General features: G+C 48.8%; 1 protein-coding gene across 5 annotated transcripts in view; it reads left to right on the top strand.

The window, feature by feature from the left end:
- The window catches only part of PTPN5 (protein tyrosine phosphatase non-receptor type 5), a 58,841-nt gene that overhangs the window by 5,072 nt on the left and 33,261 nt on the right, over positions 1–20,508 (top strand). For 3 of the 5 annotated variants that reach the window (XR_012509662.1, XM_074372257.1, XM_074372255.1), the window contains exon 2: positions 16,649–16,725. Coding sequence is in view for 3 of the 5 variants with exons in the window: in XM_074372257.1 (XP_074228358.1) it covers positions 16,701–16,725 (25 nt within the window). In the remaining 2 variants the exon portion in view is untranslated. Of the gene's footprint in view, positions 1–16,591; positions 16,726–20,508 lie in introns of those variants that run through there. The other 2 variants (XM_074372256.1, XM_074372259.1) reach the window with 2 other exon arrangements.

The raw sequence follows: 20,508 nt of genomic DNA on the forward strand, positions 1-20,508 counted from the left end.
CTAGGCTGGACCTTTTGAGGGGAATATTGACAGATGGTCTAAGTCTTCTTAGAATTCTAGACTCTGTAGACACCCTGGTCCAAATTCTGTCTGGTTCTGCATATCTTGTCACCTCTAGAAATTGGAAACTCAGGTCAGCCCCAAGAGCGGGGAGGAACTAGAAACCTTTTTAGTTTTTGAACAGTGTCATCACCAAAAAGCTCTTCCTTGCCTGAAACCATTCTTCAATATCATCTCCGTCTTTTCTGCATATGGTGAGATGTGGGATGAGCACCTTGGCCACCAGTGTCTGGCAAAGCTCCAGAATCCCCAGACTCTTACACAGAAAAAAGCTTTTCCCACTGAGCTGCGGTACATGGAATAAAAGCCACCCTCCTTCCTGTGTCCCCCTTGAAGCAACCTTGACTCAAATTTCCATTTCTGGGGTGCAGCATGTTGAGCTGGAGAGGGATCCCCCTCGAGCTAGATGCAGGGGAGTCACAGTTTGTAAGTGAACAGGCATCTGGTGAGAATTCCTAACTTGGGGCTAGTGTGGGGGATAAACTGTTCTTGGCCAGATCTGGTAACTGCTATGAAAATGCAGACCCACAGTTGCCCTTCCTTTGCGTGGTGAGGTGGTTGGGTGAAGTCACTAGAGACATACCAAGCTTCAACATGTCTTTCTTAAGAGTAGAAATGTTCCCCTCTCCTCCAGCTCTCTGGAAGCCACTCAGGAGAGATTCAGTGAACCTCAGTGGTGGGCGGCACGTGGATGTCTGGAGTCAACTCCAAAGATTATATATTTCATCATCTGCCTAAGGGTGTTGCCCAGCCTTTATAAAATAAATTACGTTGTAAAATTAACACAACCATACCATAGAACAAATGTAAGATTAGCCATGATTTTATATGTCCCATGCCATTTCTTCTATAGACCTGTATCTTTTAATAGTTGAAGTCAGTCTGCATATAGTTTTGTACTCAGCATTTTTCGCTTAACATTTTCTCAAAACTTCTGTGCTTCTATGTGACCTTCTTCTAGCTTCAGTGGCTTAACTGTACTTTATTTAACCATTTCTTAATTGGTGGACATAGTCTTGAATATCTTCCAGCACACAGCTTTTCCATCTCAGATTCTCAAGGCATCTGATTTAAACACCCCAAAGGGAGTATGCCAGGACCAGGGAGAGGGGCGTTGTAAAGAAGAACACAAGGTTAAAGAACATGTTGACTATGGACAGATGCAGATTGGTTTCATGGATACAAATGATGTGGCCCTGGGTCCTGGAGTAGAAAGAAAACAGTGGACACCAGAGCGGAAGCCTAAGAGAGGATGGAGTGGAGGATTATGGGCCAGGACGCTCAAGACACAGAGCACTGAGGGTGTAATAGAGGCATGTCTGATTTCACATGGAGTCCCTCCAGCGTTCTGTTGATTTGGTTTGGGGTGCCTTTTTAAAATTATGGTGCAATACATGAAATATGCTCTTTTAACTGTTTTAAGTATATAGTTCAGTAGCATTAAGTACATTCACATTGTTTTGCAACCATCATCACTATCTATCCATAGAACTCTTTTCATCTTACAAAACTGAAACTCTGTACCTAGTAAACAGTAACTCCTCGTTGCCTCCTCCCCTCATTCTCTGGTAACCTCTGTCCTACTTCACCTACTCTAGGTGTCTTGTAGAAGTGGAATCATACACTTATTTGTCCTTTTGTCCAGCTTATTTCATTTAGCGTAATGTTTCCAAGGTTCATCCGTGTTGTAGCATGGTCAGAATTTCCTTCCATTTTAAGGCTGAATAATATTCCATTGTATGTATACACCACATTTACTTATCCATTCATCCGTTGATGGACACTTGGGTTGCTTCCACCTTTTGGCTATTGTGAATAATGCTGTTATGAACATTCAGGTTATCTGCTTGAGTCCTTGCTTCCAGTTATTTGGTGTATATACCTAGAAGTGGGATTGCTAGATCAAATGATAAATCTATGTTTAACTTTTTAAGGAACCACAGGGTGCTTTTAATTAAGGATTTTTGTGTACTCATCAGAAAAAGACCACTAAATGTAGTCTTAGGAGTGGAGGTCCCAAAAAGAAACCACTAATTTTTTCAAGTAAATTTTGTGTAGGTTCTGCGTGGCATTGGAGGCAATAGAGAAGAAAGACAAGGAAACAGAATACAAATGAATCCTCCCTCCATCTCTGAAGAATTATTGTGATTTAGTGGCATCGTGGGTGGAAGAGGAAAGCTCTCAGGAGAGATCTTGGGGGATGGAATTCATTCATGCACACAGGTATTTACTGTGCCAGGAAATCCACACACCAGGAAGACCTTGCCCACAAGGAGCTTGTGGGTGTCTGTTGGGGGCACCAGAGAGTAACTGGCAGCAGTGGTGTGTACTGACGCACACCAGTCATCATAATTATTTTTTCTGAGTGCTTACTGCATTACCTCACATAATCTTTAAATTTAAAAAAAGTTATTTTTGCTTTTTGTTTTGTTTTTTGAGGGGAGGCAATTAGGTTTATTTTTATTTATTTATTTATTTATTTATTTATTTATTTAATGGAGGTACTGGGGATCGAACCCAGGATCTCATGCATGCTAAGCATGCACTCTACCACTAAGCTATATCCTCCCCCACACCTAGTCTTTACCACAGTTCATTGCAGAAGGTTTTTATTATCCTCAGTTTATAGATAAGGAAACAGAGAGCTTAAGTAACTTGCCGGGAGCACACTGCGAGTACGTGGCAGAACCTGAACTCACACCTAGGTAGTAATTGTGCTCTGGTGATGAGCCGAGGGCTGTGGGGACGCAGGAGAGGCATCTGTCCCACCTGGAGATCAGAGAAGGCTTCCTGAAGGAAGGGGTCAAGTGAGCATTTAAGTGTAAGTGGGCTGTGTTCTTTTACCTGCGATTTCAGAACATGGTTTTCAGTAGCAGCAGCAGCTCTCAGCCCTGCTTCCTGTTCGCCAGCCTCCCAGGGCGCCCCGCCTCACTGAGACTGCATTTCAGAGGAAGGTGATCACAGTCAGTATCCCTGGTGCTCGTCATGAGGCAGGGAGGCCAGCAGTGGGACGGTTCCTTTTCTCTCTGACATTTGCTGCCTCTGACTCCCTTAGCTGGCTTCCTTCTAGTCCCTTCTGGGATGCCTTAGAGGGACGTCCCAGAGCCCCTTCTGGGCCTGGGCAGCTCCGGGCCAGGAGTGGCCATGGGGTCGTATGTCCACCTGTGTCACTTCACTGCCCCAGGATGCCCCAGCTTGTGGACTTCCATCACCACGAAATCCCATCTTCCCAAAACCCAGATGGAGCCAATTTTCTCTGCTCTCTGAACCCCGCTGTAGCTCCCCGTGGCTGCAGCAGTGTTTCTCAACAGGCCTTTCGGTGGGAGAGTTCTTGGTTTTGGCAGCATCCCTGGCCCCCTCCCCTAAATATTTCCCAGGGGCAGCTTTCAGTGATTGTGACAGCCAAGAATGCTCACACGCATTTTTAAGGTCTATTTTACGAACACGATGTACAGACCTCAAATGTTCCATCCAGTGAGTTTTGACAATTGTATGAAGTCAAATAACCATCAGCAGGATTGCTTTGTGGAACATTTCCATCACCCCTGAAATTTCCTCCTCTCTCCCAGCCAGTGCCCACCCTCAGAGGTAACCGTCGTTCCTGTTTGTCATCATACGAGTTCTGTCTGTTCTTGATCTTCATGTGAATGGACTCGTATAGCATGTGGTCTTTTGTGTCATAAGTAGTTTTTGAGATTCATCCGTTGTTACACCCCCCAACCCTCCCAGATACACATAGATCTCTAAATGCCAGCTAGAATGGCAGTCCTGTCCTTAATCCCACTGAAAAGAAGCGGGGTGGGAGTTCAAGTCAGTGTGTCTTCATCGGAAGCCCGAAGCCCACTGCCGTGTGATGAGAGTCCCCTCTCCTGTGCTCTCTGCAGCCACACTGAGATTCCCCCTTCTCCTGGCACACCTGGCTGTTTCACCTCTCCCAGCCTTTGCCCCTGAGGTGTTCTCAGCCTGGAACGCCCTCCCCACTGTCTGGTGAACTCATCCTTGTCCTTGAGATGCTCAAGGACACTTCTCTGTGCAGCTTCGCAGACTCTCCCTTTGTGCCCTCCCGGACACTTGAGTTAGACAGCCACCGTTGACATTTAGCGCATTTTTGCTTGCGAGACTACAGGCTAGTTGAGGGTAGGGACAGGGGCTTAGTCATCTGTGGATGCCCACGGGCTCAACACACAGGGCCCGATAAGAAAGAAATGGATATAAGATTATAGCAGGTCTTGTCTTAAGACTACCTAGAGGCAAACTGCAACATATATCCCCAGAGCACCCTACGAAATTGTTAGAAGAAAGGTGGTGAAAAAACAGTATAATCCCTGGCTACAGATGATAAATGTAGAGTTAAACTCACTGCCAGTGAGGCAGAGACCTCCAGCCCTTCCCCAGAAAACCGGGCATAATGAGAAATGAATGGGCATTGATGAGTGCAAAGTAGTACAGCTCAGGGAGCCAAGGGGATGGGGAAAAGATCAGAGTCAATCAGGGAAGGCTGCCTGGAGGAGGTGGCTTTCCAGGGTTTTCCAAAGGAGTCTATTGCGCCAGAGTTACATAATCAGAGGTCATCTATAGAGAGCCTTAAAGCATGATCCAGGGCGGCCTGGATTATGGCCTGATCCATCCTCTTGTGACTGTAGTCCTGAGTCTCACATAGCTGTCCTTCCCTCCCCTTTCACTCCTTTTTCCCCACTTCTTCCTTCCTTTTTTTCCTCCCATTTAGTCACTCCTTCCCATCTTCCTTCCAAACTTGAATGTATAGAAAGAGCTGGATATACGTTGCCCTTCCTTTCATCCCTCCTTCTCTGCACTGGACTCCCTGTCATGCGGAATATAAAAGGAAGCTCAAGCCTTGCCCCTTCGCAGCCTGGGCAGCTCACAGAAGCCAGGATTATGGACAGGAGAGCCAGGGAGCAGCCCCGGGTGGAGTGTGGTCCATTGCCAGATGTCCAGTCACAAATCAAAATGCTTGCAGAAGAATTCAGCCAGAAGAGAGGTCAGTGTGCTCGACTCCCTGGGGAGGCTTCCTGGAGGCAGCATGAGTGGAGGCAGGCCTTGGAAGGAAGGAGGCCACAGTTCAGAGTAGAGGAGCAGGGAGGCCTGAAGGAGGAACAGGGGAGAGAAAGGCTGAGGAGCAGGAGTGAGTGTGGCTGGGAGGTGGGGCAATTTTCATGGCAGAGGAGGATTTGGAGAATCCTATGTAGTCAGGTTTTCAGTTCTTTGCATCTCCCCTTCCTGATGGCTCTGGGTCTGACTCTGCGGACCTGGAAACAGCCCAGGGCTCTCCAGAGGGGAGAGGATCAGTTCTGCTGGGAGAGGCCCGGCTCATCCTCAAGCTACTCTCTGCTGCATTGTTCTCATTAGCTCCGGGAACACCTGGTAGAGCCTGAGGAAACGGGAAACAGCTTTGTAGCTGATGGCACCGCCTGATACAAAGAGCAGGAGCATCTCCCGGGCTGGGTTGACTTAGAGGGAGCCCAGAGATGAAGCTTTGAGCCAGGTCAGCAGTGGTGACAAGGAGGATGTCAGCCCCAGCTTGCCTCGGACTCTGTGTACTTTGGTCACTTCTGTTCTTTAGCACAATGCTGCGGCCGACAGCTTTTATGGCTTCCATGGCCCGGAGAAAGAAACCAAGGCTCAGAGAGGTTAAGACACTGGTCCAGGACCCCGTGGGAAAGAAGGTGGCAGAGCACAGCCTTTCAACCAGGGATCTCTGGCTCCGAGTCCATCCTTTTTATAGAGGACTGTGACTGCCTTAAGGTGTGTGGCCTTAGAATGTCCAGTCTGTTGGTCTGTTGTTTTGAGGGATGCCACCCATGACTGCAGACCTCTGTTGATGGCCCACCCAGGCCCCAGGTTTCCAGCTGTCCAGCTGTCCCCTGGCACGAGGCTGTAAGAGCATCAACCATCCTTGGTCCAGGACCAGGCTCCAGCCTATCTCCTCCATTGGTTACCAGAGCAGGACCCAGGTGACCACTTACCTCCTCTCATGCCTGTCCCAAGCTCCTCCAAGTGTCTGTTATTTCTACACAAACTAGGGTAATGATGTCTTCTTCACCAGCTTGACACAAGGGTTTAATGAAATAAGCTATCAGAAAGCACGTAGCACACAGTAGGTATGCAGCTTTATTTATTAACTCTGAATTCAGGAAGTCAGACCACCTTCAATCTTGACTCCTGGTCCCTTCTGGCTTTTTTTTTTTTTTCTTTTCTATTCCATTCAGCTTCCTGGCTCACACTCTATTCTCTCTCCTAGCAAAAGTGCCTCAGACCCAGTTAATATTTCCAAACAGCCTCTGCCCTGCCTCACCCAGGCCCTGCCTCTGACTCAGTTTGCCTGATGCTTTTACCAGACCTTCAAGTGCCAGGATCTTCCTGGCCTGAATACAGAAGGGTTCAGTCAGAGGCTGAGGGTGGGGGCCCTGATGGAGGACTGGACCCCACAGTGAGGGACAGCAGGAGCTAGGAGCCTCCCAGGCTGCAGGTAGGAACAAACCTAGCTCTGTCCCCTCCGTAAGTGCATACAAGCCCTATGAGAAGTGGCTTTACAAACGATGAAGAGCAGAGCAGATGGCAGACAGCATCGTCATGAAGGATACAGAGCCGGACACAGGTGGCCCTGGCTCTCTGGGCCCAGAGTTGGCACCAGGGATGTCTAGGGCTGAAACCAGAGGCAGATAGAGATCAGAAGTACAAAGTCATTTGTGATCAAGGTGGATGTGTAACCAGCACAGGCTTGGTCAGGATTCTAGTCCCAGGTGGAGGAAAGAGAGCTGCAAGGGTGGACAGGGTTGCAGTCCTAGAAGGCAGATGACTGAGACCAAGACTCTGCCTGGCAGGGCATTGGGCGAAAGGCCAGGCACTGGGATTGGACCAGTGTCAGAGCCAAACAAGCAGCAGTGAGGCTGAGTGTTGTGAAAACTTTTAACAATAATATTAGTTACTATTTACATAGCATACTCTGTACTAGGAACTCTTACAAGAGTTTTATGTTTTCTGGTCTCAGTAATACTTGTGTTTGGTACTACTGCTGGTCCATTTTACAAATGAGAAAACTGAGGCACAGAGAGTGTGAGTTAAACTCCTGATCTCCTCCAAGGCTGGCAGCATGACCGCTCTCATTCTCAGCTTGAAATCAGCCATGATAGGAGCATTTACACCAGGGAAGTCGGCAAATGCCACAAATTGTGGCTATTAAAATTTTTTATTAAAAAAATTTTTTTTCTGAGAACCAATTTACTAGCACACAACTAGACTCATCCCAGAGCCTCCATGGACCTCACCTGTGGGAGAGAAGGCCTGTATTAACTGAGAAGCAAGCAACGCCTGACACACTGGATGATGACAGCATTTTTAGGAGCTTAACGGGCCCTGTCTAAGCATTCTGCACGCATGTCATGTAAAAACTTCGTGTGAGGGTCAAAATTAACTTCTTCTCCATAAGTAACCTCTCAAGTGTAGACACAGTTATCCCCGCTTCACAAATGAGGAAACTGAGGCACGGAAAAGTCAAGTATCTTACTTAAGATCAGGCAGCCAGTGAGGGAGCCTTGGTTCATACTCAGGGAGCCCAGCCCCAAAGCCTGAGCTTTGTGGCATCTTTGATGAGCCATTAATACACAATCGAACTCTAGCCCATTTTTCATTTATTTTTTTGAGAATATATCTTGAATATCTGCATGGTGTCAGGTAGAGTATTAAATACAGGAAACAGAACATTCACATCAGAAGCTGTACACCCAGTGGTCTCAATAAAGCCTGGGCCTGCTGTGGAGGCAAAGTGAGTTTGAAGCCTGCTTCTGCCAACTTACCAACTGGGTGACCTTGAGCGAGTGACTCAGTCTCTCCAAGTCCTAATATCATGTGTAGGAGGGGGAGGAGAACTGTGTTTAGCTCATAGGGTTGTAGTGAGAAGTGAATAATGATGTCATGCACACACAGCACCTGGCACGGTATCTAGCTCTCAGGACGCGCTCGAAGGAAGGAGGCTGCCTTGACTGTAAACCAGTTTGTGTACAGGTAGCTCCGTGTGAGGTGGGGATACAGACATCAATAGATAATCACCAAGCAGAGCATGAGAACAGAAGAGGAAGAAAGCCAGTTCTTCCTTAGGGAGTAAGGGGGTTTCTCCTGAGGGAGGGGTCACATTTGAACAGGGTCTTAAGGGTTTTCCAAGCAGACAAGGGAAAAGAGGGCTTTTCCACTGAGGGGGAAAGTACATCCCAAGGCATTATAGGTAGGAGTGAGCGTCAAGCAGAATGGAAATACCGAAACACCTCCCTCCCCAAGAGGTGTGACCATGCCTTCACATTTGTAATTGCCTGTTTTCTTGTAAATTAAACTGTATACCTGGGGAAGGGGGTTGGTTGTAGAAACGGAGCAGAAGGGGGTGTTTTCAGAATCTGAGAGCAGAGGGTTAAAACAGATGACCTTTGAACTCTGAAATCCCTTCTCTTCCATTGATATTCCTCTGGACTCCTGTTCACCACACAGATAGGACTGTCTGCAGTAGATACTAATCAGCACAGATGAGCTTGGCCTCCATTGGTGACTGGCTGTGGTGGGAACTCCCTCACCACTTGAAGGTTGGGCAGCTTCTGCCCCAGGATCCCTGGACCAAGGCTGTTTCCCTGGTACTGGGAGCGCCCTCTGCTGGTTCACTGCTGCTCCACCACTTCCACCTCAACCTTGACAGCCCCAGAATTGAAACGACCTTAAGGAAAGGCCCGTGAAAGTCATTAAATTCAATTCCTTTGATTTTCGTTTTTGGTTACTGAGACTCAGGTTAGCGGAAGTGATTCGCCCAGAGTCACACCGTGGCCTAGGACTAGAACTCAGGGCTGCTGGGTCTTTAGCCACAGAGTGCATTTTTTCCTCCAGTGATGGAGCACAGCTGCCACCTTCATGCACAGTGTCCACTCCAGCCAGTCTCCCAAGGACAGCTCTCTGGGGCTGCTACTTCAGGTGGAGAAAGCTGAGGTCAGGGTCCAGGGCAGGACTTCCTGTCACTCTGTTCCTGGAAGACACACAAAGCTAATGGCCCCACAGCAGCAAGCTCCTTCAGAGCCATGGGAAGTGGAGTCTCCCTCAGGCTCCTTTGCTGACTCACCCACTGTGTGAGTCCAGCAGAGTCATTTTACCCCCTGAGCCTTAGTTTCCTTATCTGTAGAATGGAAGTGCTGCCCCCAAAGACCTATGGCGAGGGTTTTTAAAAGAACATCTACAATGCAATTGCTGTAGTCTGCTGTTTCATTCATGTTCACTCTCTTCCTGATTTCAGAGCATTGTTTTCAGCAAAGGCTGAAAGCAAGAAGAAAAGAGAGCTTAGGAATATGGGCAGTGAGGGGCAGATCTGTCATTACTAGCTGTGTGACCTTGGCCAAGTCACTGCACTTCTCAGAATCTCCATTTTCTCATCTAGAAACTACAGGTAATGATAGCATGTTCTTCCTAGGGCTGTCGTGAGGATTAAGGTCTGCCATCCGTCTCTGAAAAGAAGAGGAGAGGGGAGGAAAACACAAAGGAAGAACATCCCAAATGAGCACCTCAGTCCATTTCCCTGTCCATACTCCCTTCCCACATCCCCTTGCCAGACAGAATTTCTTTCTGTTCCTTGAGAGTGCCCCACTTTCTCTCACTTCCAGGCCCATTCGTGTGCCTTCCCTCTGCCTAGAACACCCCACCTGCTCCTCTCTCACTCCACAGCTGCTGACCCCTGACTCCTCCTTCAGTTCTCATCATAGATTCCTTCCTGGGACTCTTCCCTGACTCCTCTGTCTCATTCGGGACCTCACCTGCACCCCCACAGCACCCCCACAACACCCTACACTTCATCAAACAGGCCACCTGGGTCCCATTGCCTTTTGTTACCTGTACTCCCCCATTATGCCTTGAGAGCCTACAGTCCATTGTATCCCCAGGGCCTCACACTGTGGCTTGCACGTAGTAGGTGTTTGGTAAATACTAGTTGAAGAAATGAATGTTCCAGTCCCTGAATCAGGTAAAAGATGGAAAACTCTCTTACCCCTTTGCAGTCTGGGCCCCTCCAGCACCTCCATCTTCCCTTCTCTTGGGTGTCTGCCATTCCCACACCCATGCCCCTGTCTCCCACCAACAGAGCATGATGGAAGATAAGTCATCATTCATCTGGGTACATCCCAACAGAGAACACTCAGACCCTGTGTTTAGGATCCGGAACGCTCTGAGTTTGCAGTCTGCTCAGACGTGGGGACAGATGGCTGGACAGTGGACAGCTGGGCAGGGAGGGTAGGCAGCTTGGCAGGATGGAAATAGCAGTGAACTAAGCATTGGGAGCCCTGGGCTCAGAGCCTATCTGTTCCACGAGTTTGCTGCACGCATCAATCTGAGCTCTGTGGTTGCCGGCAACAGAAACTGACTGACTTAGGCAGGAAAGCTACTTGTTAGAAGGCTTTGGGCTCTGACACAGAATGACAGGTAACTGATCACTGGTCTTGGGCCATCCCTGGGGCAAGGGACAGGCAGAGCACTTGGGGAAGAGAGAGTTAACTCCCAAAGGGAACTCTGGATTTTTAACTACCTGAAAATAAGTGTTCACACACTGTGTGACCTGAGGCAAGTCACTTAACCTCTCTTGCCTCGATTTCCCCATCTGGATGTTCTGAAGCTGGCCTCTCTCTTCCATTCACATCTCCAGTGTGCCTTCTGCTGAGAAAGCTTCCTGCCCTGGCCCCGGATGGCACCCTTCCCCATCCAGACACTTTGGGAGGGATGATGAGGGAGCAGGTGTGTGCTTCCCTGTGGCCGCCCCAGGGAGGAGGGCAGGGCCTCTCCTTCTGCATGCTTTGCAACTCATTTGCATGAGGTAGTCAGCCTGGTTTTCTGTGAAGCCAGCATGTCCTCTGCCCCTGCACACTGAACATGCTGATGAAAATCTGGACGGCATTATGGGTCTCTTTCTGGCCATGGTCTGACCGCCTTCTCCAGGTTAGGAAGCTCCTAGCTAGATTCTGTCCTCCTAGAGCCCCCAAAGCCACTAATCCTAAGGCCCTGCCACTGCCCTCCATTTGACCTTTAACTTGTACATCAACAGGCTTGAGCCCTGAACACCTGGGATGCAGAGGTGACGGGGGGTAGGGATATTCCCATGTCACTGGATGCCTGGTGGGAGAGGCAGGTGCACAAACAGCTAACTATAGCAGCAGAACCAAACAAGAGACAGAGAGGAGTATGAGCCCAGGGTGTGGGGGAGCCCGGAGGTGGGAGATCAGCCGGTGCTCCATAGAAGAGGTAATGTTGAGAATGAGTAAGATTTGGCAGGAGAAGGAAAGGAAATTCCAAGCTGAGGTAACAGCAATAACAAAGACTTAGAGAAGTGGGAGTGGGCAGGTTTGATTCAGAAAATAGAGATGTCTGGAGGGGTCAGGGCTTCAGGAGAGTGACAGAGCTTCGTGTTGACAATGTGGGATGTCTGGAGGGCCCTGGGGAGCATGAAGCCCAAGGTAGAAGGCATGTCTGCCTGGGGTTGGGTTGGAGGTTCCTGGGGCCTCAACCTTCTACCCAGGAATCCTGGTTTCAGCATCCCAGCTCCTCCTTGCCCCTCACCCACCTTGGAAGAAGGTGCCAGCTCCTCTGCCTCCCTCCCCAGACCTGTCAGCTATTTCTCTGCATACGTCCTGGGCAAAGCTGGCATCCGCTCCAGGGTGCATCCTAACAGCACTCGCCCATCCACCTGCCCACCCACCCTCCCACAGCAGAGGTGAGGTGCTCCCAGCCCATCTTAGGCAGGCCTCTGTTAGAATGCTGCACCCAGCCCATAGCATTACAGGTTCTGTGTCTCCCCCACCAGCCACAAGTTCCAGAAAAATAAGGTGGGCTGGTCCAGGCCGGGTCTCTAGCACCCAGCCTGGTGGAGTAGCTGGGGGTACATAATACCTTCCCACACAAATGGACAAATGATAGTGATGACATTCAGGCTTCTAGGGGCCTAGAATCTGACCACCTTACTTTATAGATGAGGCCTCAGGGGCCCAGGGTGAGAGAGGATTGACCAAAGTTGTAAGCTTGTTGGGAGCAGAGTTTAAAAGTTGTTTGTAGCAGCACTATTCACAATAGGCAGAAGTGGAAACAACGCAGAAGACCATCATCATCTGATGGATGCATAAAATGCAGTCTATGCATAAAGTCAAATACTATCCAGCCGTTAAAAAGAATTGAATACTGGTACATGCTACAACTGGGATGAACCTAGAAAATGTTATGCTAAGTGAAAAGAGCCAGACACAAAAGGCACATAGTATCTGATTCCATTTATGGGGAATATGCAGAACAGGCAAATCCGTGAGAGACAGGAAGCAGGTTAGTGGTTGCAGGGGCTGGGGAGGGGGGAATGGGAGTGACTCCTTCATGGTAAGGGCTTCCTTTTGGGCTGATGAAACTGTTCTGGAACTAGATAATGGTGGTGGCCACACAGCATTGTGAAAATATTAAAAATGCCACTGACTTGTATGTTTTCTAATGGCTAAAATGGTGAATTTTATGTTAAGTGAATTTTACCCCAATTAAAAAAAAGGACCCGTTTGGGACCAGATCAGCTGCCACCAGCTGGGTCTAATGTCCATTCCTCAGACATGTGCCGCTGTTTGCCCTTCCTGTTGCAGACCTGGCCAGCCCAGGGATGGGGAAGCCCGTGGCGTCTCTCAGTTCCGGGGAAGCCTCCCAGTCATGTGGAGGAGGGATGCCCTGCTCGGGAGGCAGGATTCCCAGCAGTGAGGCCTGCTTCCTGCTCATGTGCCTCTGTGGAGGCCTGGCCTCCATCACTTCCCCACCCTGCTGACCAGCCTGCTTCCAGTTAATCCCAAATATCCCAGACATCTCAGGCCTCCGTGCCTTACTTCTGCCATTTGCACTCTGAAGGAAGTCCTTCACTTGTGACCCATCATCCACCTGGAGACATCCTTTGAGAACCAGCCCTATCATGCCCTTCCAGAAGACTCCCCCGACAGCCCCCTCCCAACAAGACAAGCTGAGCGCCCCAAGGTGTCACGTGCATACAATCTATTAAAGCAGGTGTGGGGTCTTCCCTGGAAGACTGGCAGCTGTGGAGGGAAGGGCCTGGCTTGTTTGTCATTGTGTTCCTGGGAGAACTCTGCTGCTTGCTCACAGGAGGTGCTCAGCAAATGCTTGTTGAATGAGGGGTGGTGGTTTGGAAAAGTTCTTTCCCACCCCCACCCCCAGACATTCTCCGTCAGTGAGGGAAGGACAGGCAGGGTGATCGCCAAGTCCCTTTATCTCTGGGTTTCTCTGGTTTTGAGAGCAGCAGTGGGGGGCCAGCCCAGCAAGTTGCTGCCGTGGTCACAGACCAGTTTTCTGGTCCTGTTGCCTGGCTGAGAGAGGTGGTGAAGGAGCGAGGAGGAGCCTGCAGTCATCTGCTACAAACAGGCTTTCTTCTCTTGGTGAAGAGGATGGAGGGCAGTGCCCAGAGACTGGTCTTCTCCAATCAGCCTGAACGGCCCATCTCTTCTCTTTGGAAATCTGATTAAAACCCTCCTCCGAACAGCCTAGACATGCAGACTTTGGCGAGGTTGCCTGGAGCCCTTCAACTCCAGGGCCGAGAGCAGGCTCTTGCTCCATTTTCCTCTACAGATGAGAGGTGCTACTCTTTCTGCTTTCCTGATTATGAAATTAGTCATTTTCCAGGAAGCTTATTTATAGAGTCTGCTGCACACATGCAGTGCTGAGCTATTCTGAACACGGCTTGGGGCCTGGGAGGCTTAAGGTGTGAAAGCAGCTGTGAGTCACACACGGGTCCCCTTCCAGAGGTATCTGGATACCGGGGTTACCTTTTTGCACCCAGCCAGGGGCCAGGCCTCTGGAGCCACCCTCCAGCGGGGACACTCTTGCAGATCAAGAAAGAAAACTCTCCGCATCAGGAGGTAGGGGATAGGTGGTCTCCATCCCAGTCCACGTGGCCACCCACTCGGTGTATCACCTGGGGCAAGTCAGACCTCTGTTCTGTGCCTCCATTTCTGCTAAATGAGGGGCCTTCCAGATGTGCGATTCTGTGCCTGCTCTGGGTAGCAGCTGTGGAGGAGGGTTCCGGAGACCTGCCACAAGGCAGCTCAGATAATGGCCGTGTTTGAGGTTCCTGATGTTTTTTTCAAGAAGGTCAGGGCAACATTCATTTATTCAACAAGTGTTTATTTATTTATTGAACACCTGCTATGAGCCAGGCACTGTGCGAAGCTTTGAAGGTACAATGGTAAATAAAACAGAAGTGGTGGTTCCTACCCTCATGCCACTTACACTCTAATGCTAATCAAAGGCATGAGTTAATATGAAACTTCAAATTCTGTCAAGAGCTATGAGTAAAAAGTACTGGGAAGTAGAGCTCAGGGGCTCTCCAGTCAGGGAGAAAAGCATGTGCAGAGGCACTGTGAAGGAAGGAACCCATCCGGTACAGCTCGGTACAGAGTGCAGAGGTTAAAGGGGAAAGGGGCATGAAATAAGGTTGGAGGGGTAAACAGGGATCAGACCATGCAAGATCTGATAAACCATGTCAAAGGATTTTTATCTTTGTTCTCAAAAAGTGCATTAAAGTCTTTTTTAAGGGAAGTTGTATGATAAATGCTGCGTTTTGAAAGAGCTGATTCTAGCTCAGGCCTGCCCCATCCAGTTGCACAGGTTATAAACTGCACAACCTATGAAGCCAAATGTATCAAAGCCATGTGGAGAATGTTTTGGAGGCCATCCTGAGTGGGAGCTGGAGACCAGCTAAAAGACTGCCGCAGTAATCTAGGCAAGAGATGCGGCCCTGGACCAAGATGTAGGTGGTGAAGAGGGAGAAAAGTGGAGAGACTCCGGAGACATTTAAAGGGCCTTGAAGATAGTAGCACTCTCTCTGCAGGAGAGCTGGGCTCTGGGATTTGGGATTCTCAGAGACCCTGCCAACTAGAGTGAGGGGAAAAAAGTGCAGTGCCGGCTGAGACAAGAAGATGTCAAAGTGAAAAGGGTCATCCTTAACCCAGCCTGTGTGCCCTTAACTGTATCAGATCTGCAGCTCAGCCTGAAATCAGCCTCAGGACCAGTCTGAGAGGTAGGAGTGCAGGGCTCATGGGCAGAGAGGCGGCTGACCTCTTGGACTTTTTGAAAGTAGTATGCTAGCAAGGCTATAATAAAGTTTCTTTTGGTTGCCAGTTTCGGAAATCAAATCCTGCTGGCTTAAGCTAAAATGTTGGAATTTATTGGAAGGATCCTGGGGCATCTCATGGCCTTGACAGACAGTGTTGCCCAATCAAGACTCAATGTGGGCAGGAATGAAGCCGCTCCGAGGCCCTGGGCAGCAGATGGTTTTGGACCTTCTCTCCAGGGCACTGTGGCTCTAGGCCTCCAGAATGCATCTGAAAAGTGCAGGGAGTTCAGGGTTTGCAGATACTAACTACATATATAAAATAGGTAAACAACAATGTCCTACTGTAGAGCACAGGGGACTATATTCAATACCTTGTAATATCCTATAATGAAAAAGAATATGAAAAGGTATATACATGTATATGTATAACTGAATCACTATGCTGTACACCAGAAACTAACACGACATTGTAACACAATATTGTTGACTATGCTTCAACCAAAAAAAAAAAAAAAAAAAAAAATGCAGGGTAGAGGATCTGCTTGGCCCAGCCTGGTTGATGTGTCCAGCCATGGATCAGTCAGCTACTGCCAGGGGTCAGACATGAAGGGCAGGCAGAGCCACACACCTGCACAGCAGGCCATTCCCAAAGCCGGAAGCCCTGCATGCAGCACAGTTGCCCTCAGGATACGTCAGACTACAAACACTTTCTGGGCTCTGGCTAATCTCCAGCAACCTTCTCCCAGCTCGCTGGGTAAAGGAGAAGAGCTAGACCCCAGCACAGTCCTGGAAGGTGACCTGAGGAGCTAGAAAGAGAGTTTTCTGATTTCAGAAAGAAATAGAACATTTAGAATATGCAACTGTATATACAGCTCCGTTTTCTAGCTCTTCCTGGAGACGAGGTTTGCATGCCACTTTTTATTACACAAGGCACAGGGAATGTGCAAAATGTGGGGAGGTGGACACAGACTGTCTGTTACCCAAATCCCTCTTGCTCACCCATGGTTCAAACCCACAGGAACTAGGAGGCAGAACTGCACAGCAGTGAGAGGGAGCCTGGAGTCCTAAACTGTAATTTCATGCCCAGCTCCAGCCTAATGAGCTGTGTGACCTTAGGCAGGTTACTGAACTTCTCTGAGCTGCTGGAATGATCCCTAACTCACGGAGTTTTGATGAAGACTCAGTGTGATAAAGTCTGTAAAGTGCTTTGTACATAGTAAGCCCTCCTTCCATGGTAGAGAAGGTGGTGATGCTGCTGCTGATTATTCCACCTGGAAGACATCTGTAGAATTCTGCTCTTGCCTGTGCGGCTTGACTCCTCCGTAGGTTGGTCTTTGCCTCAGTTCCCCCTAATGGGATGGAGTTATTTCAAGGAACACAGAGCAAGAAAGGAAGGCTTTTTTTTTTCTCTTTGCTTAGGGTTTTGTCTGGATCCCGGCTCAACAGCCTCATCTCACATTTTTCATCCTGCTGCAGGAGTGAGAGAGAGAACCACACTGCTGATGACTCCGAGGGAGGGGCCCTGGACATGTGCTGCAGCGAGAGGCTGCCAGGTGAGTCTTCCCAACACCCAGGTGCCTCCTGACCTCCGAATGGAGGGAGAGCCCCTGTTGGCACTGGGGCTGGAGGAGAGCCTGGGGAATCTGTGCATTTGAGAGGAGTGACTCAGCTCGTCCGTGGGTCTTCGTTTAAATGGGGATTTGTTTTTCTAATCCCTGTTGTCTTTCGGACCTGTTATCATTTGTAGCTGCTCTAGGCTCAGTTGGAGGGGAGAGCAGGCTGCTGAGGGTGTGCAGGAGGGTGGAGAAAAGGGTGAAGGGATGGGGAGTCTGGGCCTGATCGGGACATGACCACTGACCAATGGTGTGTTGGGCAGACTTCAAAAGGTAAGATTAGGAAATACAACCTGACTGTGGCATGAACCAAAAGTGGGATGGATGATGTGGAGAAATTTCTTGATAGTTATGAAGCCTCTGTCATGATCTGTGAATGTCAGATCATGCTGCTTGAGCCGGGTTGACTGTATTGTGGGGAGCGTGGTATCTGGACCACAGGCCATTGCAGTCACTGCAGAGACATCACCAAGGCAGACTGCCCATGGGGTGGCAACTCGTCCCAGTTGTAGGCCAAATACCCAACTCATGACGAGCAGCCTTGGGAGGAATGGAAGAAGGAGGGCAGGGACATTTTTTGTGTTTTTTAATTTTTATAAGTGTTATTGTTTTTTTTCTCCTTATAACAAATAATCATTGTAGAAATGTTAGAAAATAGAGACAAGTGAAAAAAAGAAAAGAAAAAACCCCCATGATCCTATGACACTGCATACATTTTCATATCTCTCCTTCCAGACCTTTTTGTTAAGGAAAAAACAACAGCTCTTGAATTCTAATTTTGAAGTCTCAAACATGTAGCTTGTGAGAAACCTCATGACTAGCGAAGAACCTGAGGGTCTAGTCTTCAGTGACACTCTTTTAGATAGACGTGGGAAACAACTAGATGTGACTCTAAGGCGATAACTCTAAAATAAACGGTTGTTTTAGTCACCCTGTGAGCCAGTGCCCCAGCGCCCCAGCTACTGATGAAGTGCCTCAAGCATCCCGGTGAGCATGGAGCCCTTTGATGCAATTCACACCTTATCCAGTAGGGGGTGCCCAAAATACTTCTGGCGGCCTGTTGAGATGGTCAAGGATGGATGCCATCGCATAGGAGTCTGCCGGGACCTGAAACGGCTGGCTTGAGGAAAAGAAGTCTCCACATCTCCAAAGGGATGTGAGAGCTGTCTGCAAACATCTGAAAGGCTGTCTTGTGAAGAGGAGAGCATGTTCATTCTGTGTGTGTCTTAGGAAGAGGGCATATATTTCATACACAGAAATTAAAGAGAGGACTGTTGGCCCATGGGATGCAGAACTTTCTGACTCTAAAAGTAGTCCAGTCATGGAACTTGATCACTCGGGGGGAAGAAAATGAGTGTTCCATCACTGGAGGCATTCAAGTATTGCCTGGATAGACATTGGAGAGGAAATTTCCACAATGGGTGGGAGGTCGCAATGACATCACAAGTCCCTTCCAACTATGAAACAGCTCTGTGATTCAGATATGAGTCATAGAATTCAGAGATGATTCTACAACCAGGGATGGCCCCACTGGCTAGAAAAACTCCACAGAAAAATAGGACATGATGTATAGGAGTTCAGAGAGTAACCTGGTGTGGAGAGAGCATGGGGTCTGGCCTTTGAGTCTGGCTGTTCTGCATATGGGCTGTGGGTTTATAGACAAGTCACTTAGCCTTGCTGGTCCACTAGTCCTTTATTTGCAAATGGAAACAACAACAATATGAACATTTACCCTCATAAGGATTAAATTAATGTAATCACACAAGCATTTATTCAGCAGATACTTAGAGAGCACCTACTATGTGTCAGGTACTATCCTGAGTGCTTGGGATATAGTGGTGAATGAAACATAGTCCCTGCCCTGCTTTGGGCTGTTTCTGGAAAACAGGGTGAAGCCACCGCAGAGAGACCACAGTAATACATATGATATGTTTAATTCCAACCCGCTCTCCCATTCTGCCCGAAAGCCAACAACCAACATAGAATGGGAGAAGAGTATTGGTCATCTCCACTGGACCGCACACGTTGTCTTCCTTGTGGGGCAGGCACTGTACTATGTGCTTTTACAGGTACGCAGGAGGGCAGGGCCACTCATTTCTGACACTGCCTACCAGGAGATAGCCTCAGATCCCGCAGGTAAAGGGCTCAATCCCACAAGCCCGCCCTCCACTTCAGACACCAGTCGCAAGCCCAGGTTGTGACTTGTGCCTCTGACTCACCACAGATTTGAGGTTCTGACAGTTGCCTTCAACTCAAGACGCCAATTGCAAGTCCATGCTATTACCTGTCCTTCTGACCAACTGGTTATCTAGCAGGGGTTCCCACAGCCCCCTCCTTGGGTTCAGTTAGTGTAGAACAACTCACAGAACTTGGAGAAACACTTTACTGATTACCAATTTATTATGAAAGGATATTAAAGGATATAGAGGAACATCCAGATGGAGGAGATGGCACAGGGCAAGGCATGGGGAGAAGGCACAGAGCTGCCATGCCGTCTCCCAGCACCTCTCTCCCCACCTGTCCACGTGTGCACCAGCCCGGAAGCTCTCCGGGGCCTGTCCTTTCGGATGTTTTTGGAGGCTTCATTACATAGGCGTGATTGACTAAATCGTTGTCATTGTTGAATGATTCAACCCCCGGCCTCTCTCCCCTCCCTGGAGGTCGGGCTTGGGACTGGAAAGTTCCAGTGTTCTGATCACATGGTTGGTTCTCCTGGCAACCAGCCCCCACCTTTGTGCGATCCCACAAGTCACCTTCCCTGAGGCATTTTTTCGGGAACTGAGGACAAGAGACCAAATATTATCCCACTGCTCTTATAGCTCAGGAAATTCCAAACGCTTTGGGAGTTGTGAGTTAGGAACTGTGGATGAAGACCAAATATATATAAGAAATACATATTTTAATTATCTGAATGACCAATTATGTATTTCTTTTAAGTCATAAGTCACAATATCACAACGTGTGTCTCACGTCGTCCTCTCTGCTACCCTCTCTGCTGGTCGGTATTATTTGCTGTCCTCATCTTATAGAAAAAAGGATCAAGGTCCAGGGAGGCTAGAGATTCTATGTAGGGTTACTTAGCTCATGTTTAGTAGAGTGAGGATTCGCTCCAGGGAGTTTCTTTCCAGAACCCATGCTCCTGGCCACTACCCTATTCCTCCTCCTTTGTCACCAGGGAGCCATCATCAACTCCTGGCACCCTGTGGAGGGAGGCAAGAACTAAGTCCTGTCCCCAGGGAGGAGTCGAGCAATGTCGCTGTGCCTGTCCCCATCTGTGTCCTTCTTCTGGGAAGTCTGGGAAGTTATGTGCCCCTCTAGGCTCCCACGATGCTGTCTTGGTGTTGAAATAACTTTTTGCCTGTTTCCTCCATGAGAGGCAACTATGTCTTTATTCCATCCTCCGTGACCAACATTCATTGATTCATTTCTTCATTCACTTACTGACTATTCATTGACCACCTCCATGTGCTGGGCACTCTGTGAGCACTGGAGAGTCAACGATGAACCAACCTGAGAAAATTTCCCACCCTCACGAGGCAGTATTGTGTACTAGTTAAGAGCAGGCATTCTGGACCCAGGCTTGGCTCCACCATTTACCATTGGGGTGATCGTGGGCAAGCTATGTAACCCCTCTGTGCCTTCCATTTACAAGGTGGCGGGTGTAACATTCAGTACCATGTAGAGTTGTTGGGGGATTAAATGAACGACCGGAGCTCAGAACAG

This window comes from Camelus bactrianus, chromosome 10, assembly GCF_048773025.1.
Source record: "Camelus bactrianus isolate YW-2024 breed Bactrian camel chromosome 10, ASM4877302v1, whole genome shotgun sequence".
Taxonomy (NCBI): domain Eukaryota; kingdom Metazoa; phylum Chordata; class Mammalia; order Artiodactyla; family Camelidae; genus Camelus; species Camelus bactrianus.